The 20,803-nt window shown below is 50.9% G+C and overlaps 1 protein-coding gene across 2 annotated transcripts in view; it reads right to left on the bottom strand.

The window, feature by feature from the left end:
* The window catches only part of ccdc88c (coiled-coil and HOOK domain protein 88C), a 173,581-nt gene that overhangs the window by 42,109 nt on the left and 110,669 nt on the right, over nucleotides 1–20,803 (bottom strand). For both annotated transcript variants that reach the window (XM_078406949.1, XM_078406950.1), the window contains 8 exons: nucleotides 20,365–20,509; nucleotides 17,014–17,198; nucleotides 15,743–15,880; nucleotides 13,818–14,888; nucleotides 11,396–11,523; nucleotides 5,413–5,554; nucleotides 4,164–4,343; nucleotides 610–771 (listed from right to left, as the gene is read on the bottom strand). In XM_078406949.1, the coding sequence (XP_078263075.1) occupies nucleotides 610–771; nucleotides 4,164–4,343; nucleotides 5,413–5,554; nucleotides 11,396–11,523; nucleotides 13,818–14,888; nucleotides 15,743–15,880; nucleotides 17,014–17,198; nucleotides 20,365–20,509 (2,151 nt within the window). The remainder of the gene's footprint in view (nucleotides 1–609; nucleotides 772–4,163; nucleotides 4,344–5,412; nucleotides 5,555–11,395; nucleotides 11,524–13,817; nucleotides 14,889–15,742; nucleotides 15,881–17,013; nucleotides 17,199–20,364; nucleotides 20,510–20,803) is intronic.

Raw genomic sequence — 20,803 nt, forward strand, 5'->3', positions numbered from 1 at the left:
TGCTGAACATAAAATAGCACAGTGCCACAGTAAATGTGGAATTAGGAGGGAGCATCTCTGGAAAACTTACAGTACTTCTTAAATGATTCTTAAGGGATTGGACAGGCTAGATGCACGAAAAATGTTCCTGATGTTGCAGGGAGTCCAGAACCAGGGATCACACAGTTTAAGAATAAGGGGTAGACCATTTAGGACTGAGATGAGGAAAAACCTTTTCACCCAGAGAGTTGCGAATCTGTGGAATTCTCTGCCACAGAAGGCAGTGGGGGCCAATTCACTGGATGTTTTCAAGAGAGTTAGATTTAGCTCTTAGGGTTAATGGAATCAAGGGATATGGGGGAAAAAGCCGGAACGGGGTACTGATTTTGGATGATCAGCCATGATCATATTGAATGGCGGTGCTGGCTCGAAGGGCCGAATGGCTTCCTCCTGCACCTATTTTCTATGTTTCTATGCTTCTACTTGAGATTGACTTTCTGGCATTGTTGATTTGGATCTGGGTGGAAATCATTGATGCTATAAAGGTGCAGGAGAAGACCATTCGGCCCTTCGAGCCAGCGCCGCCATCCATTATGGGGGGGGAGGGGGGGTGGTGGGTGGGGGTGTTACCTGCAGCTTGGCGTTCTGTATCTGCAGTGCATTGGTGTGCTCCTGCATGGATGCGGCCTGCCGCTGCAGGCTGAGGATCTGTGTGTTGACAGAGCTGTTCTGAGCTTCCAGCTGCTTTATCTGCTCCTTCAGAAGATCCTTCTCCGCCTGGAGTGCTGAGTTCTGCAAACACAAGAGGAAACGTTTACAGCGGGCATCGTGAGCGAGAAACACGCCTGCATTCACACGCTGTAGAGTCACAGGGGCGTGAAGAGAGGCACAAAATGCTGGAGTAACTCAGCGGGAAAGGCAGCATGTCTGACAATAGACAATAGGTGCAGGAGTAGGCCATTCGGCCCTTCGAGCCAACACCGCCATTCAATAGACAATAGACAATAGGTGCAGGAGGAGGCCATTCGGCCCTTCGAGCCAGCACCACCATTCAATGTGATCATGGCTGATCATCCACAATCAGTACCCCATTCCTGCCTTCTCCCCATACCACCTGACTCCGCTATCTTTAAGAGCTCTATCTAACTCTCTCTTGAATGCATTCAGAGAATTGGCCTCCACTGCCTTCTGAGGCAGAGAATTCCACAGATTCACAACTCCCTGGGTGAACGGCCGACTCCTGCACCTATTTTCTATGTTTCTAAACTACCCTCCACATCATTGGAGACCCTCGGCTCATCTTTAATCAAACTTTGTTGAACTTTGACCTGCACTAACATTACCCCCTTTAGCTTGTATCTACACTGTGGGCCACGTATAGTCTTTCCACTGACTGGTTAGCACGCAACAAAAAAGTTATTCGCTGTACCTCGGTACATGCGACAATAAACGAAACTAAAGGAACTGCAGATGTCTCTTCAACATCCCGCAGCTCCGCTCTTGCTCCCCCTCCCCCCACTCGCAACAAGGACAGGATCCCCCTCATTCTCACCTCCCACCCCACCAGCCAGCGGATCCAACATATCATCCACCAACATTTCCGTCACCTACAACGGGACCCCACCACTGGCCACATCTTCCCATCCCCTCCCCTCTCTGCGTTCCGCAGAGACCGTTCCCTCCGTAACTCCATGGTCCACTCGTCCCTTCCTACCCAAACCACCCCATCCCCGGGCACTTTCCCCTGCAACCGCAGGAGATGCAACACCTGTCCCTTTACCTCCCCCCTCAACTCCATCCAAGGACCCAAACAGTCTTTCCAGGTGAGACCTCCTCCAACCTCATCTATTGCATCCGCTGCTCTAGATGTCAACTTATTTACATCGGCAAGACCAAGCGCAGGCTCGGCGATCGCTTCTCTGAACACCTGCGCTCGGTCCGCATTGACCAAACTGATCGACCCGAAACGTCACCCATTCCTTCTCTCCTCAGATGCTGCCTGACCTGCTGAGTTACTCCAGCATTTTGTGAATAAATGCAGATGCTGGTTAATACACAAAAGGACACAAAGTGCTGGAGGAACTCAGCGGGACAGGCAGCATCTCTGGAGAAAGTGGACAGGTGTAATTCAGTTTATGTTATTATTGTCACCTGTATGAAGGTACAGTGAAAAGCTTTTTGTTGCGTGCTAACCAGTCAGAGGAAAGATTATACTCCGCTATGTTCTACAACACTCACCAGGACCTGAAAACTGAAAACTCACAGGTTCAAGGTGAAGGGGAAAAGATTTAATAGGAATCCGAGGGGTAACTTTTTCACACAGAGGGTGGTGGGTGTATGGAACAAGCTGCCAGAGGAGGTAGTTGAGGCTGGGACTATCCCATCGTTTAAAAAACAATAGGACAGGTACAGCCTTAGAGGGAGTAGTGGAATTTAGAAGATTGAGGGGGGATCTTATAGAAACTTACAAAATTCTTAAGGGGTTGGAGAGGTTAGATGCGGGAAGATTGTTCCCGATGTTGGGGAAGTCCAGAACCAGGGGTCACAGCTTAAGGATAAGGGGGATGTCTTTTAGGACCGAGATGAGAAAACATTTCTTCACACAGAGAGTGGTGAGTCTGTGGAATTCTCTGCCACAGAAGGTAGTTGAGGCCAGTTCATTGGTTATATTTAAGAGGGAGTTAGATGTGGCCCTTATGGCTAAAGGGATCAGGGGGTATGGAGAGAAGGCAGGTACAGGTTACTGAGCTGGATGATCAGCCATGATCATATTGAATGGCGGTGCAGGCTCGAAGGGCCGAATGGCCTACTCCTGCACCTATTTTCTATGTTTCTATGTTTCTATGGATAGGACAGGTTTGGAGGGATATGGACCAAGCAGAGGCAAGTGGGACACTGTATCACTCTATGACTCTATCTATGACTCTACAACCTCAAATAAGCTCTCAACTACATAGATTATTATTGTTAAAATTGCACTATTGTTTGTCTTTTGAGTGTATGTCTGTGTACGTGTGTGTATATCATCTATGTGTATATGTGTGTACTTGTGAGTTTGTGTATATATATATATATATACACACAAATGCTGAACTTTTTTTTTCTCTTTTGTTTACAGTATACTATGTTTACTTGCATATTCTATTGTGCTGTTGCAAGTAATAATGATCATAGACATAGACAATAGACAATAGGTGCAGGAGGAGGCCATTCGGCCCTTCGAGCCAGCACCGCCATTCAATGTGATCATGGCTGATCATTCTCAATCAGTACCCCGTTCCTGCCTTCTCCCCATACCCCCTGACTCCGCTGTCCTTAAGAGCTCTATCCAGCTCTCTCTTGAATGCATTCAGAGAATTGGCCTCCACTGCCTTCTGAGGCCTGCCGTTCCTGCCTTCCCCCCATATCCCTTGACTCCGCTAGCCCCAGGCTCTATCTAACTCTCTTCTCCCTGGGACAGACGACAGTAAATCACTCTTGACTCAGATCGCCAACTGTCCTGTATTAGCCGGAACATCCTGTATTTTAGGTTAAATTGGTTTGTGCGTATTAGGACCAGGGGGGCACTGTAGGGCCCGGACGCTTTAGGCCCGGACACTGTAGGCCCGGACAGCGTAGGCCCGGACACTGTAGGCCCGGACACTGTAGGCCTCGGACACTGTAGGCCCGGACACTGTAGGCCCGGACACTGTAGGCCCGGACAGTGTAGGCCTCGGACACTGTAGGCCCGGACACTGTAGGCCCGGACAGTGTAGGCCCCGACAGTGTAGGCCCGGACACTGTAGGCCTCGGACACTGTAGGCCCGGACACTGTAGGCCCGGACACTGTAGGCCCGGACAGTGTAGGCCCCGACAGTGTAGGCCCGGACAGTGTAGGCCTCGGACACTGTAGGCCTGGACAGTGTAGGCCTCGGACACTGTAGGCCCGGACGCTGTAGGCCCGGACAGCGTAGGCCCGGACAGTGTAGATCTGGAGGCCCGGGCACCGCCTGACGGAGGTTGCGTAGCAACCCGCCTCCCGGCCCGGGCGGCCGCCATTGGTGTAGCGGGTGACGTCACCTTGTCCCGTATTTGGGAGCGAGATAGTTGGCAACCCCTACTCTTGACCTCCTGTCTGCGGGCTGCAATCCCACCCCCACCCCTGGTTACAGGTTGCACCCCAGGGTGCTGTTGCAGATACTCACATTCCTCTCCACCTCGCTGACGGTGGCTTTCACTTTCAGCAGCTCCAGCGCGGTCTCCCGGTTTTCCTTCTCCCACCTCTCTTTCTCTGAGCTGATGGACTGGGAGGAGCCCGGCTGGGAACTGAACGAAAGGGTCTCCTCCTCCTGACGCTGCAGCAGGGCCTCCAGATTCCACTTGACCTACAAACACGAACACACGCACACACACACACACACACACACGCACACACGCACACACGCACACGCACGCACACACACACACACACACACACACGCACACACACACGCCCGCACACGCCACACACACACGACACGACACACACACACACACGACACACACACACACACACGCCACACACGCACACGCCACACACACACACACACACACACGCACACGCCACACACACACACACACACCACACACACGCGCACACGCACACACACCACACACGCACACACGCACACACACACGCCACACATACACACACACGCCACACACACACACGCACACGCCACCCACACACACACACGCACACGCACACACACACGCCACACACACACACGCACACGCCACACACACACACCACACACACACACACACGCACACACACCACACACACACACACACACACAGCCAGGGAGTTACAAGGTCATAAGGGATAGGAGCAGAATTAGGCCATTCCCGGTTCCCCCTTGCGTCTCTGTGCACACAGCAGTACTAATCCTGCCCCCAGTACTAATCCTGCCCCCAGTACTAATCCTGCCCCAGTACTAACCCTGCCCCAGTACTAACCCTTCCCCCAGTACTAATCCTGCCCCCAGTACTAACCCTGCCCCCAGTACTAACCCTGCCCCCAGTACTAACCCTGCCTCCAGTACTAATCCTGCCCCAGTACTAACCCTGCCCCCAGTACTAACCCTGCCCCCAGTACTAACCCTGCCCCCAGTACTAACCCTGCCTCCAGTACTAATCCTGCCCCAGTATTAACCCTGCCCCCAGTACTAACCCTGCCCCCAGAACTAACCCTGCCCCCAGTACTAGCCCTGCCCCCAGTACTAGCCCTGCCCCCAGTTCTAATCCTGCCCCCAGTACTAATCCTGCCCCCAGTACTAACCCTGCCCCCATTACTAATCCTGCTCCCAGTACTAATCCTGCCCCCAGTACTAAACCTGCCCCCAGTACTAATCCTGCCCCCAGTACTAACCCTGCCCCCAGTATTAATCCTGCCCCAGTACTAGCCCTGCTTACCGTGCTGAGTTCCAGGCGTAGCTCCTGGTTGAGGCTGCTGGACTCTGCCAGGCGTGACTCGAGAGCTTGCACCTTCTCCACCTTGATCTCCAGTGTCTTCTTCATGGTGGACTCAATCTTCGTCTCCAGGAGCTTGTATTTGCTGAAAGCAACACACACAATAAACTGGAGGAAAAGGATGGGCGTTGCTCCGGGCCGCGGCCCTTCCACATAAATTCATCAGTGATAGGAGCAGAGTCTGGCCATTCGGCCCATCGAGTCTGCTCTGCCGTTCAATCATGGCTGATCCAGACTGAAAAGCCTGTCTGAGGAATGGTCCCCGACTCGAAACGCCACCTATCCCTTCTCTCCAGAGATGCTGCCTGACCCGCTGAGTTACTCCAGCACCTTGTGTTTATCTTTGGTGAAAACCAGCACCTGCAGTTCCTTTCCACACACAAAATAAACTATTGGTCTTTTCCATGCCGATAACATAGCCCCTTCCCCACCCCCCCCCCCCCCTAATTTGGGTTAATATTTTGTATAAGAAGCTAAGACTTCTTTCCCCGACTCTCATTCCTCCATCAACCCCTTCCCATCGACAGTCAACGAGACAAAGTCGAAGTGTAGTTTAGTTTAGTTTAGTTTAGAGATACAGCGTGGAAACAGGCCCTTCGGCCCACCGGGTCCGCGCCGACCAGCGATCCCCGCACATTAACACTATCCTACACACACTGGGGACAATTTCACACGTACACCAAGCCAATTAACCTACAAACCTGTACGTCTTTGGAGTGTGGGAGGAAACCGAAGATCTCGGAGAAAACCCAAGCAGGTCACGGGGAGAACGTGCAAACTCCGTACAGACGGCGCCCGGAGTCGGGATGGAACCCAGGTCTCCGGCGCTGCATTCGCTGTAAGGCAGCAACTCTACCGCTGCACCACCATGACCGCCCGTTCAGTTGAGTTTATTGTCACGTGTACCGATGTACAGTGAGGGGCTTTTGTTGCGCGCTACCCAGTCAGCGGAAAGACAAGGCATGATCACAATCGAGCCGTCCGCAGTGTACAGATACATGATAAGGGAATAGCGTTTAGAGGAGCCATTGGGAGCACAGTTTTTAAAAAAGGATTGTGGATGCATACAGCGTAGAACACTGGAGCTCAGGAGAAAGTGTGTCTGGGCTGTGCATGGTAATTCTGTGGTGGACAGAAGAGGATTTAGAATTTACAGTTACTTTAGACGTTAGAGATACAGCACGGAAACAGGCCCTATGGCCCTCTAAGACCGTGCCGACCAGCGATCACCCGGTCGGTGCACTAGCACTATCCAATACTCCAGGGACAATACTCTAGGAAGGATATTCTTGCTATTGAGGGCGTGCAGAGTAGGTTTACTAGGTTAATTACCGGAATGGCGGGACTGTCATATGTTGAAAGACTGGAGCGACTAGGCTTGTATACACTGGAATTTAGAAGGATGAGTGGGGATCTTATCGAAACGTATAAGATTATTAAGGTTTATTCACAAAATGCTGGAGTAACTCAGCAGGTCAGGCAGCATCTCGGGAGAGAAGGAATGGGTGACGTTTCGGGTCGAGACCCTTCTTCAGACTGATGTCAGGGAGGCGGGACAAAGGAAGGATATAGGTGGAGACAGGAAGATAGAGGGAGATCTGGGAAGGAGGAGGGGAAGGGAGGGACAGAGGAGCTATCTGAAGTTGGAGAAGTCGACGTTCATACCACCGGGCTGCAAACTGCCCAGGCGAAATATGAGGTGCTACTCCTCCAATTTCCGGCGGGCCTCACTATGGCACTGGAGGAGGCCCATGACAGAGAGGTCAGACTGGGAATGGGAGGGGGAGTTAAAGTGCTGGGCCACCGGGAGATCAGTTGCGTTAATGCGGACCGAGCGCAGGTGTTCAGCGAAGCGATCGCCGAGCCTGCGCTTGGTTTCGCCGATATAAATAAGTTGACATCTGGAGCAGCGGATGCAATAGATGAGGTTGGAGGAGGTGCAGGTGAACCTCTGTCTCACCTGGAAAGACTGTTTAGGTCCTTTGATGGAGTTGAGGGGGGAGGTAAAGGGACAGGTGTTGCATCTCGTGCGGTTGCAGGGGAAAGTGCCCGGGGTTGGGGTGGTTTGGGTAGGAAGGGACGAGTGGACCAGGGAGTTACGGAGGGAACGGTCTCTGCGGAACGCAGAGAGGGGAGGGGATGGGAAGATATGGCCAGTGGTGAGGTCCCGTTGTAGGTGACGGAAATGTTGGTGGATGATATGTTGGATCCGCTGGCTGGTGGGGTGGAAGGTGAGAACGAGGGGGATCCTGTCCTTGTTGCGAGTGGGGGGAGGGGGAGCAAGAGCGGAGCTGCGGGATGTAAAAGAGACCCTAGTGAGAGCCTCATCTATAATGGAGGAGGGGAAGCCCCGTTTTCTGAAGAACGAGGACATCTCGGAAGCCCTAGTGTGAAACACCTCATCCCGGGCGCAGATGCGGCGTAGACGGAGGAATTGGGAGTAGGGGATAGACTTTTTGCAGGGGACCGGGTGGGAAGAAGTGTAGTCCAGATAGCTGTGTGAGTCGGTGGGCTTGTAGTAAATGTCCGTCACTAGTCTGTCTCCTGTGATGGAGATGGTGAGGTCCAGAAACGGGAGGGAGATGTCAGAGATAGTCCAGGTATATTTAAGGGCAGGATGGAAATTGGAGGTGAAGTGTATGAAGTCAGTGAGTTCTGCATGGGTGCAAGAGGTAGCACCAATGCAGTCGTCGATGTAGCGGAGGTAGAGTTCGGGGATGGGGCCAGTGTACGTCTGGAACAGGGATTGTTCGACGTACCCGACAAAGAGGCAGGCGTAGCTAGGGCCCATGCGAGTGCCCATAGCTACGCCTCTGGTTTGGAGGAAGTGGGAGGAGTCAAAGGAAAAGTTGTTGAGGGTAAGAACCAGCTCTGCTAGGCGGAGGAGAGTGTTGGTCGATGGGGATTGGCTGGTTCTACGGTCGAGGAAGAAACGGAGGGCTTCGAGACCATCCTTGTGGGGGATGGAAGTGTAGAGTGACTGGACATCCATGGTCGCCCATTCCTTCTCTCCTGAGAAGCTGCCTGACCTGCTGAGTTACTCCAGCATTTTGTGAATAAATAGGTTAGTGTTAGTGTGCGGGGATCGCTGGGCGGCGCGGACCCGGTGGGCCGAATGGCCTGTTTCCGCACTGCATCTCTAAACTAAACTAAACTAAAAGTTTGATGAAATCCATTCAATAAAACAGGTGGTTTAAAAAATGTTATAAATGGCACCAATCAAACTTCTTTGAGGTTCATCGTCTCTTGTTCAAAGAGTTGACTAAACTTTAACAGGTCGATTACCAATGCAGACAACTTTTGAGGCAGCATTTCAGCAGTTCCTGCAGTGGCCAGCAGAGGGGGGGCTTCGCTGCATTAAGGACAATCTCAGGCATCCGGTTACTTTTTTCAATATGTGGGAAAGTTGGATGTTCGTTGAGTGGCCCTTCGGCCCAACTCGTGCATTCCAGCCATCGTCGCTAGTCCTGTTTTCCCGCGTAAGACCCATATCCCTCTAAACCATTCCTATCTATGAACCTAGAGTCATAGAGTAATACAGTGTGGAAACAGGCCCTTCGGCCCAACTCGCCCACACCGGCCAACAATGTCCCAGCTACACTAGTCCCACCTGCCTGCGCTCGGTCCATATCCCTCCAAACCTGTCCTATCCATCTACCTGTCCAACTGTTTCTTAAACGATGGGATAGTCCCAGCCTCAACTACCTCCTCTGGCAGCTTGTTCCATACACCCACTACCCTCTGTGTGAAAAAGTTACCCCTCGGATTCCTATTAAATATTTTCCCCTTCACCTTGAACCTATGTCCTGTGGTCCTCGATTCCCCTACTCTGGGCAAGAGACTCTGTGCATCTACCCAATTTATTCACCTCATGATTTTGTACACCTCTATAAGATCACCCCTCATCCTCCTGCGCTCCATGGAATAGAGACCCAGCCTACTCAACCTCTCCCTGTAGCTCACACCCTCTAGTCCTGGCAACATCCTCGTAAATCTTTTCTGAACCCTTTCATGCTTGACAATATCTTTCCTATAACACGGTGCCCAGAACTGAACACAATATTCTAAATGCGTTCTCGCCAACGTCTTATACAACTACAACATGACCTCCCAACTTCTAGACTCAATACTCTGACTGATGAAGGCCAAAATGCCAAAAGCCTTGTTGACCAATGTATCTACCTGCGACTCCACCTTCAAGGAACCATGCACCTGTACTCCTAGATCCCACTGCTCTACAACACTACCCAGAGGACTACCATTTACTGTGTAGGTCCTGCCCTTGTTCGACGTCCCAAAATGCAACACCCCACACTTCTCTGTATTAAATTCCATCAACCATTCCTCCGCCCACCTGGCCAATCGATCCAGATCCTGCTGCAATCGTTCACAACCATCTTCACTGTCTGCAAAACCACTCACTTTTGTATCATCAGCAAACTTGCTAACCTTGCCCTGTATGTTCTCATCCGAAGTCCAAGTGTCTTTTAAATGCTGTTATTGTAGAAACATAGAAACATAGACAATAGGTGCAAGGGTAGGCCATTCAGCCCTTCGAGCCAGCACCACCATTCAATGTGATCATGGCTGATCATCCAAAATCAGTACCCCGTTCCTGTTTTCTCCCCATATCCCTCGATTCCGTTAGCTCTAAGAGCTAAATCTAACTCTCTCTTGAAAACATCCAGTGAATTGGCCTCCACTGTCTTTGGTGGCAGAGAATTTTGCAGATTCACAACTCTCTGGGTGAAAAGGTTTTTCATTATCTCAGTTCTAAATGGCCTACCCCTTATTCTTAAACTGTGACCCCTGGTTCTGGACTCCCCCAACATGCGGAACATTTTTCCTGCATCTAGCCTGTCCAATCCCCTTAAGAATTTTATATGTTTCTATAAGATCCCCTCTCATCAATAGACAATAGACAATAGACAATAGGTGCAGGAGTGGGCCATTCGGAAGTAGGCCACCGCACACACACACCGCACACACACACACCGCACACACACACACACACACACCGCACACACACACACCGCACACACACACACACACACACACACACACACACACACCGCACACACACACACCGCACACACACACACACACACACACACACCGCACACACACACACACACACACCCCACACACACACACACACACACACACACACACACACACACACGCACGCACACACACACACACACACACACACGCACACACACCGCACACACACACACACACACACACACACACACACACACACACACTGCACACACACCGCACACACACACACACACACACACACACACACACACACACACACACACACACCGCACACACACACACACACACACACACACACACACACACACACCGCACACACACACACACACACACACACCGCACACACACACACTGCACACACACACACACACCGCACACACACACACACACACACACCACACACACACACACACACACCCCACACACACACACACACACCCCACACACACACACTGCACACACACACCGCACACACACACACACACACACACACACACACACACACACACACACATACCGCACACACACACACACACACACACCGCACACACACACACACCACACACACACACACACCGCACACACACACACCGCAACACACCGCAACACACACACACCGCAACACACACCGCACACACACCGCAACACACACCGCACACACACACCGCAACACACACACACACACCGCAAACACACACACACACCGCAAACACACACCGCACACACACCGCACACACACACACACACCGCAAACACACACACCGCACACACACACACCGCACACACACACACACACCGCGCACCACTGTGCTTGTCTTTCTACATTACCCGGTGGCTTCAGTGGGACAGGGAGTGTCCTTACTTATCATCACTGTTGTGTTCTTCTTGCAGAAGCCTTTCCTTGGTCAGCCCGATCTTCTCCAGCTCCTGATTAAGCTTTTCCAACTCGTTGGTCAGTTCCTGACTCCTGAGTTTCTCGTGGCAGAGTTCCTAGAAGGTAGACGTACAGATCAGCTCTGACTAGCACCACTCGATTACCAACACCGTCCACACCGTTAACCCAATAACCAGGGGTTAATCCAATATCAGATTTCCAGCTGTTATCAGGCAACTGAACCATCCTACCACAACCAGAGAGCAGTGCTGAACTACCATCGACCTCATTGGTGACCCTCGGCCTGTCCCGCTGAGTTACTCCAGCATTTTGTGTGTATAACTAGAAATAGGTTCTGCAGCAGAGGGGCTCAGCTGAGAGAGTTGCTGCCTTTCAGCGCTGGAAACCAGAATGTTATATCATTCTATCAGGTCACCCCTCAGCCTCCGATTTTAGTTTAGTTTAGTTTAGAGATACAGGATCTTCGGCCCACTGGGCCCGCACCAAACAGTGATCACCCCGTACACTAGCACTACCTTACACACTAGGGACAACTTTACAACAAGCCAATTAACCTACAAACCTGTACGTCTTTGGAGCGTGGGAGGAAACCGGAGCTCCTGCAGAAAACCCACGCAGGTCACGGGGAGAACGTACAAACTCCGTACAGACAGCGCCCGTAGTCAGGATGGGACCAGGGTCTCTGGCTCTGTGAGGCAGCAACTCTACCGCTGCGCCACAAAGCCGCCCTTAATGCTCCAGGGTGCTCCAGAGAACCCTGGTTTGTCCAATCACTTTTCATAGCTAATACGCCCTAACCCGGGCAGCATTAATAGCAATGATGATAGACACAAAACGCTGGAGTAACTCAGCGGGACAGGCAGCATCTCTGGAGAGAAGGAACAGGTGGCATTTCAGGTCGAGACCCTTCTTCAGACTGAGAGTCAGGGGAGAGGGAGACACAGAGATATGGAAGGGAACGGTGTGAAAACGACAGATCAAAGCAGACGGTGATAAGGAAATGTAGAGTGGTTCATTGTTAGCTGAGGGAAAGGGGCTAACACTCAGCCAAAAATGAACCATTCTACATTTCCTTATCATTCATTGTAGGCTTGTAGGGTTGGACACGTTAGAGGCAGGAAACATGTTCCCAGTGTTGGGGGAGCCCAGAACAAGGGGCCACAGTTTAAGAATAAGGGGTAGGCCATTTAGAACTGAGATGAGGAAAAACTTTTTCAGTCAGAGAGTTGTGAATCTGTGGAATTCTCTGCCTCAGAAGGCAGTGGAGGCCAATTCTCTGAATGCATTCAAGAGAGAGCTAGATAGAGCTCTTAAGGATAGCGGAGTCAGGGGGTATGGGGAGAAGGCAGGAACGGGGTACTGATTGAGAATGATCAGCCATGATCACATTGAATGGCGGTGCGTACAGGCTCGAAGGGCCGAATGGCCTCCTCCTGCACCTATTGTCTATTGTCTGCTTTGATCCATATCTGTGTCTCCCTCTCCCCTGACTCTCAGTCTGAAGAAGGGTCTCGACCAGAGACGTCACCCGTCCCTTCTCTCCAGAGATGCTGCCTGTCCCCGCTGGGTTACTCCAGCACTTTGTGTCTATCTCCCGTGTGTGACCTGCATCTGCAGTTCCTTCCCACAGCATTAATAGAGTTTCAACCGTCCTGACGCGGGGAGTTTCGATCGCCCCGACGCGAGGGTCTCGGACAGTCGGCAGCGGCGACCGCGGGTGAACAAAGAGGAAGACGATTGAACTTGAGGAAGATGAGGCGGCACGGTGGCGCAGCGGTAGAGCTGCTGCCTTACAGCGAATCCAGCGCCGGAGACTCAGGTTCGATCCTGACTACGGGCGCCGTCTGTACGGAGTTTGTACGTTCTCCCCGTGACCTGCCTGGGTTTTCTCCGAGATCTTCGGTTTCCTCCCACATTCCAAAGACGTACAGGTTTGTAGGTTAATTGTCTGGGCAAATGTTTTTTAAAAATTGTCCCTAGTGTGTGTAGGATAGTGTTAGTGTGCGGGGATCGCTGGGCGGTGCGGACACGGTGGGCCGAAGGGCCTGTTGCCGCACTGTATCTCCAAACTTTATTGCCTTCCATCACAGTGAGGAATGTGGAATCCGCTGTGGTGGATGTTTATGTTTGATTTTATTTTATGTGGCTGTGTGTCTTGTTGCTTTTCACTTAGTATGTCTGTATGGTAACTCAAATTTCACTGTACCTTAACTGGTACATGTGACAATAAATTGATCTTGAAATCTTGAAATCTTAATAGCACTTTTCTCCATTGAGGTGAAAGGCGGTGAGGACTGTGGTGGTCCCTGGAGGGTCCCAACTTCTCACAGATATACATAGAGATGCTGGCCTTGCCCGAGATGTCCTACTGAATGAATAGAGTTCTTACCTCCCTGAGAGTCGCCAGTGACCTTGTGTTGATTGTAGACTGCTTGACCACTTCCTTGTAGTCTACCTCCAGCTCCTTCAGCTTGCTAGTGCACTCCCTGTACCGGCCCACTTCCTTCTCCAGCGTCCGTTTCTCCTTCTCCAGGGTGGTCATCTTCAGGCCGTTCTGGTCCTGGATGGCTTCCTTCAGTTCCACCTGCTGCCACAGCCGCTTGTTCTCCTTGTCCAGGGCCGCCTTGTCCTTCTCCATCTGCGCTGCCTTACGCTCCAGCGACTTGTTGTCCTCCTCCAACGTCTCCAACCTTCTCCTGGAGGTCTTCAGCTCCTCCAGGCTCCTCTGCAGGACCTGGTTCTCGTTCTCGGTGTCCTGGAGCCCCTTCTCCAGGCGGCGGAGCTTGGTGTCTCCGTTGTCCACGGCCTTCTGCAGCCTCTGGTTCTCCGAGTCCAGACTCTGGTAGCTGACCTCCAACCGTTCGGATTTCCGGTTCAGACTCTTCAACAGCTCCACGCTCTTCCTCAGTTCGTCCTTTTCCTTCTCCAGCTCCCGCTTCTCCATCTCCTCTTTGATCAGCTTGGTCCTGGTGAACTTCAAGGTCTCCACCGTCCTCCTCAGCTCCACGTTCTCCTCGTCCAGCTGCCTGTTGTCCTTCTTCACCGACTCCAACTTGACCAGGGAGTTTTGCAAGCTGTTGAGAGACTTCTTCAGCTTGCTGTTCTCCACCTCGAGGGTTGACACCTCTTGTTCCAACGCCTCGACGTTCTGGCAGGTGATCTTCAAGGAGGCGACCTGCTTCTGAAGCTGCTCGTTGTGTTGCTCAAGCCTGCAGACGTCCTTTTCCTGAGCTTCGGCCCATTCTTCCTTCTCTTTGTACTGTCGGAGTTCCTTGTGCGCCTGCTTCTTCTCAAACTCCAGCTTGGCCAAATGGACGCTGGTCTCCGTGATGGTCTGCTGAAGGGTTTTGTTCTCCTTCTCAATGTCCTTCACCTTGGCTTCGGCGTTGACCTCTGATCTCACCCTGAGTGTAGTGATGGCTTGGTTCAGGTGCTCATTCTCCTGCTCCAGAGCTTTCACCTGGAGTAAAGAGATCAAAGTATCAATAGACAATAGACAATAGATAATAGGTGCAGGAAGAGGCCATTCATGGCTGATCATTCTCAATCAGTACCCCGTTCCTGCCTTCTCCCCATACCCCCTGACTCCGCTATCCTTAAGAGCTCTATCTGACTCTCTCTTGAATGCATTCAGAGAATTGGCCTCCACTGCCTTCTGAGGCAGAGAATTCCACAGATTCACAACCCTCTGACTGAAAAAGTTTTTCCTCATCTCAGTTCTAAATGGCCTACCCCTTATTCTTAAACTGTGGTCCCTTGTTCTGGACTCTCCCAACATTGGGAACATGTTTCCTGCCTCTAACGTGTCCAACCCCTTAATAATCTTATACGTTTCGATAAGATCTCCTTTCATCCTTCTAAATTCCAGTGTATACAAGCCTAGTTGCTCCAGTCTTTCAACATATGATAGTCCCGCCATTCCGGGAATTAACCTAGTAAACCTACGTTGCACACCCTCAATAGCAAGAATAACCTTCCTCAAATTTGGAGACCAAAATTGCACACAGTACTCCAGGTGCGGTCTCACTAGGGCCCTGTACAACTGTAAAACCTGCCACAAACATTACCCGGCAAGCCCTGAAATTGAACCCCCAAGGAAAAAGGAAAAGAGGTGGCCCCAGGGCCAGCTGGAGAAGAGGTGCCCAGGCAGAAACGTCTAGGAGTGGACTCAACTGGGGAGATCTGGAAAGAACCGCCAACAACCGAGTGAGGTGGAGGGCATCTGTCAATGGCCGATGCTCCCTAGAGGAGCAAAGGGCTTAAGAAGAGGAAGACGACTTCTGACCTTATGGAGGGGGTTTGTTTGTCCTTTACCTGCCGTTCTTGCTCAGCTTGGAGTGCCTCCATGCTCTTCTTTAACCTGGTTTTATCCCGCAGTAGCTCCTCGCTCAGATTGCCCATGTCCTGGTTGCTTTGCCTCTCTTGTTCCAGCTCTGAATGAAGGGTCGACACCTGAAAGTGGAGAATCGACGTCAGCTTGGTCAACACGGAAGGGTGGAGCGGTGGCATAAGGGCAGAGTTGCCGCCTTACAGCGCCAGACGGCCGGGTTCGATCCCGACTACGGGCGCTACAGGCGGTCACGGTGGCGCAGCGGTAGAGCTGCTGCCTTACAGCGAATGCAGCGCCGGAGACCCGGGTTCCATCCCGACTATGGGCACCGTCTGTACGGAGTTTGTACGTTCTCCCCGTGACCTGCGTGGGTTTTCTCCGAGATCTTCGGTTTCCTCCCACACTCCAAAGACGTGCAGGTTTGTAGGTTAATTGGCTTGGTAAATGTAAAAATTGTCCCTAGTGGGTGTAGGATGGTGTTAATGGGCGAGGATCGCTGGTCGGCGCGGACCCGGTGGGCCGAAGGGCCTGTTTCCGCGCTGTGTCTCTAAAAAACCTTTAAAAAAAGACTACGGGCGCTGTCTGTACGGAGTTTGTACGTTCTCCCCGTGACCTGCGTGGGTTTCCTCCCACACTCCAAAGACGTACGGGTTTGAAGGTTAATTGGCTTGGTGTAAATGTCAACTTGTGCCTAGTGTGTGTAGGGTAGTATTAGCGTGCGGGGATCACTGGTCGGTGGGCCGAAGGGCCTGTTTCCGCGCTGTATCTCTAAACTGAACTAAATACAAAGTGCTGGAGTGGCTCAGTGGGACTGGAGGACACGGTACGGTACGGTACGGTACGGTAGCGCAGCGGTAGAGTTGCTGCTTTACAGCGAATGCAGCGCCGGAGACTCAGGTTCGATCCTGACCACGGGTGCTGCACTGTAAGGAGTTTGTACGTTCTCCCCGTGACCTGCGTGGGTTTTCTCCGAGATCTTCGGTTTCCTCCCACACTCCAAAGACGTACAGGTATGTAGGTTAATTGGCTGGGTAAATGTAAAAATTGTCCCTAAATTGTGTAGGATAGTGTTAATGTACGGGGATCGCTGGGCGGCACGGACTTGGAGGGCCGAAAAGGCCTGTTTCCGGCTGTATTATATATGATATGATATATATGACATGGGTGGGTGGTGTTTCGGGCACTGACGGGCAGATACGACGGTCCGATTTAAGAGGCTTTTAGAGAGGCACGTGGATATGCAGGGAATCCAAACCTTAGAGCTGAGATTGCCGTTCTCCGTCTCCAGCTCCGCGATCCGGGTTTTGTTGTCCTCGGCTGTTAGCAAGGCTTGTCGGAGCTCCTGAACCCCGTGCTGCAGGCTCTGGTTATCCTTCTCCAGCTTCAGGATGCGGCTCGAAGCAGACTCGTTCATCTCCAGCACAAAGGACTTGTGCCCGGCTGTTGGGGAGAGAGACGGTTACACTCGGCACAAGCACGCATTGTCTTTCACTGGCTCGTTAGCACGCCACAAAGGCTTTTCACTGCACCTCAGTAGATAGGGTGATACAGCGTGGAAACAGGCCCTTCGGCCCAACTCGCCCACACCGGCCAACAATGTCCCAGCTACACAATACAATACAATATATCTTTATTGTCATTGTACAGGGGTACAACGAGATTGGGAATGCGCCTCCCATACTATGCAATAATTTAATTAGCTAGTCAGTAGAAACATAGAAACATAGGAAATAGGTGCAGGAGTAGGCCATTCGGCCCTTCGAGCCTGCACCGCCATTCAATATGATCATGGCTGATCATCCAGCTCAGTAACCTGTACCTGCCTTCTCTCCATACCCCCTGATCCCTTTAGCCACAAGGGCCACATCTAACTCCCTCTTAAATATAGCCAATGAACTGGCCTCAACTACCCTCTGTGGCAGAGAATTCTTCAGATTCATCACTCTCTGTGTGAAGAAATGTTTTCTCATCTCGGCCCTAAAAGACTTCCCCCTTATCCTTAAGCTGTGACCCCTGGTTCTGGACTTCCCCAACATCGGGAACAATCTTCCCGCATCTACCCTCTCCAACCCCTTAAGAATTTTATATGTTTCTATAAGATCCCCCCTCAGTCTTCTAAATTCCAGCGAGTATAAGCCTAGTATTAATTTAAACAACACGTTTAAGGTTGTTATGTGACCTACGGAAGTTGATGATCAGCTGATGACACTAGTCCCACCTTGCCTGCGCTTGGTCCATAACCCTCCAAACCTGTGGGCAGGTGGGACTAATGTAGATGTGGCATCTTGGTTGGCATGGACATTGAGCCAAAGGGCTTGTTTTTGTGCTGTGTGTAACTATTACACCCTGGTTCACATATCTGACATCCACGTCTCTTCAGGATGAAGGTCAAGTTCTAGAGTCATAGAGTGATACAGTGTGGAAACAGGCCCTTCGGCCCAACTCGCCCACACCGGCCAACAATGTCCCAGCTACACTAGTCCCACCAGCCTGCGCTTTGTCCATATCCCTCCAAACCTGTCCTATCCATGTACCTGTCCAACTGTTTCTTAAACATTGGGATAGTCCCAGCCTCAACTACCTCCTCTGGCAGCTTGTTCCATACACCCACCACCCTCTGTGTGAAAAAGTTACCCCTCAGATTTCTATTAAATCTTTTCCCCTTCACCTTGAACCTATGTCCTCTACTCTTTGATTTACGTATTCCGGGCAAGAGACTCTGTGCATCTACCCGATCTATTCCTCTCATAATTTTGTACACCTTTATAAGATCTCCCCTCATCCTCCTGCGCTCCATGGAATAGAGACCCAGCCTACTCAACCTCTCCCTACAGCTCACACCCTCTAGGCCTGTCAACATCCTCGTAAATCTTCCTCTGAACCCTTTCAAGCTTGACAATATCTTTTCCCCTTCACCTTGAAGCTATGTCCTCTGGTCCTTGAATCACCTACTCTGGGCAAGAGCTTACTCTGTGCATCTACCTCATGATTTTTGTACACCTCGATAAGATCACCTCTCATCCTCCTGCGCTCCAGGGAACAGTGACCCAGCCTGCTCAACCTCTCCCCATAGCTCACACCCTCTGGTCCTGGCGCTCTTGGATGGTGTTGTTCCCAAACCGAGCTGCGATGTATCCTGACAAGCTTGACCATCAGTTCACGGCTCATCCTTTCTCCCGGTCGTTGCTCGGCGATGGAACAAAAAGTTTTTTTGGTCTGTCACACAGTTTTGTTTGTTGCTCAGCTCGTGAGGCACTTGACTCTAATGAAATCTCCCCGTCAGAAACCATAGCCCCAGGTCCGTGCCTGCAATGCAGTGCTTCTAAAAATATTTCCCTTTCATTTCTGGTGCATTCTCTACAAGAAAAACTGTCTGTGGTTTTTTTTAAGACATTTGTAGATTCCGGGGCCATTACTTAAGGTTCAGTTTGATGGAGCGGGACTAAGTTATAAGTAGATAAACAATGAACCTGAGAGAAGAACGAGGGAGATTAAGACGCATTTGTGGGGGGGAAGGAACAGTCGACATTCCGGGTCGATACCCTGCAACTGAATTATTATCACGTGTATCGAGGTGTTGCATTCTATCCAGTCAGTGGAAAGGCCAAACGTGATTACAATCTAGCCGTCCACAGTGAACGGATATAGGATAAAGGGAATAACGTTTAGTGCAAGATAAAGGCTAGTTTAGTTTAAAGATACAACGCAAAAACAGGCTCGTCGGTCCACCGAGTCTATCCTACACACACGCACACACGCACACACGCACGCACACACACATACGCACACACTAGGGACTGTTTACAGAACTCCAATTAACCTACAAACCTGTACGTCGTTGGAGTGTGGGAGGAAACCGGAGCACCCGGAGAAAACCCACGCAGGTCACGGGGAGAAGGTACAAACTCCGTACAGACAGCGCCCGTAGTCAGGATCGAACCCGGGTCTCTGGTCTTTAGTTTAATTTAGTTTATCATTGTCACGTGTACCAAGATACAATGAAAGTTTGTATAGATGGCGCCGAAGCAGAGATGGTTGAGAACTTTGTGTGTGTGTGTGTGTATATATATATATATGTGTGTGTGTATATATATATATGTGTGTGTGTGTGTGAATATATATATATGTGTGTGTGTGTGTATATATATATATATATATGTGTGTGTGTGTGTATATATATACATGTGTGTGTGTGTGTATATATATATATGTGTGTGTGTGTGTGTGTGTGTGTATATATATATATGTGTGTGTGTGTGTGTGTATATATATATATGTAGATGAGATAACGTTTGTGAACTAACTGAATGGTAGCGGAGAAGGGGTAGGAATAAATAAGTGTATACATCCTCCTACTCCTTTTCGAACATGTATGATTTAAGTTGTGTTGTTTATAAGAATGTATTCATTGAGTTGTGTATAGGTTGATCGTTCATTTCATTTTATTGTGATTTAGTTTTGTTTTTATATTTGTTTGTTTTACATATTCAGAATACAATCCCCCCCTCTCCTGCCACCCTCTGCAGCCCTGTCTGCGAGTTGCGTTGTGCCCTTAGTCCTTGCCGCCGCGCCCGCGCGAGTGAGACCTGGGTGCCGTGACACCTACCGCCCAGGAGGTCGGTGCTCCTTGACATCTGCTCCAGCTCCCAGCCCAGGTGGGCCGACTCATTCATGCTCTGCTTCTTCTCAATCTCCAACACCATGTTCTCCTCCAGCAGCTCCTCGATACGCTTCCGATCTGCCACCCGCTCCTAGCAAGAGGTGGAAGGAGATGCGGTATATTATTATACACCGATCAGCCAAAACATTATGACCACCTGCCCAATATGCTGTTGGTCCTCCGTGTGCAGCCCCATACGCAGCAGGGTGCGATGCACTGTGTATTGTGACACATTCCTCCCGTGACCACATTAACATTTTCTGTGACTTGTGCCACAGTCGACCTTCTGTCGGTTCGGACCAGACGGGATAGCCTTCGTTGCCCTCGTGCATCGATGAGCCTTGGGCGCCCAACACCCTGTCTGTCGCCGGTTTGTGGTTTGTCC

This window comes from Rhinoraja longicauda, chromosome 10 (assembly GCF_053455715.1).
Source record: "Rhinoraja longicauda isolate Sanriku21f chromosome 10, sRhiLon1.1, whole genome shotgun sequence".
Lineage (NCBI taxonomy): Eukaryota > Metazoa > Chordata > Chondrichthyes > Rajiformes > Arhynchobatidae > Rhinoraja > Rhinoraja longicauda.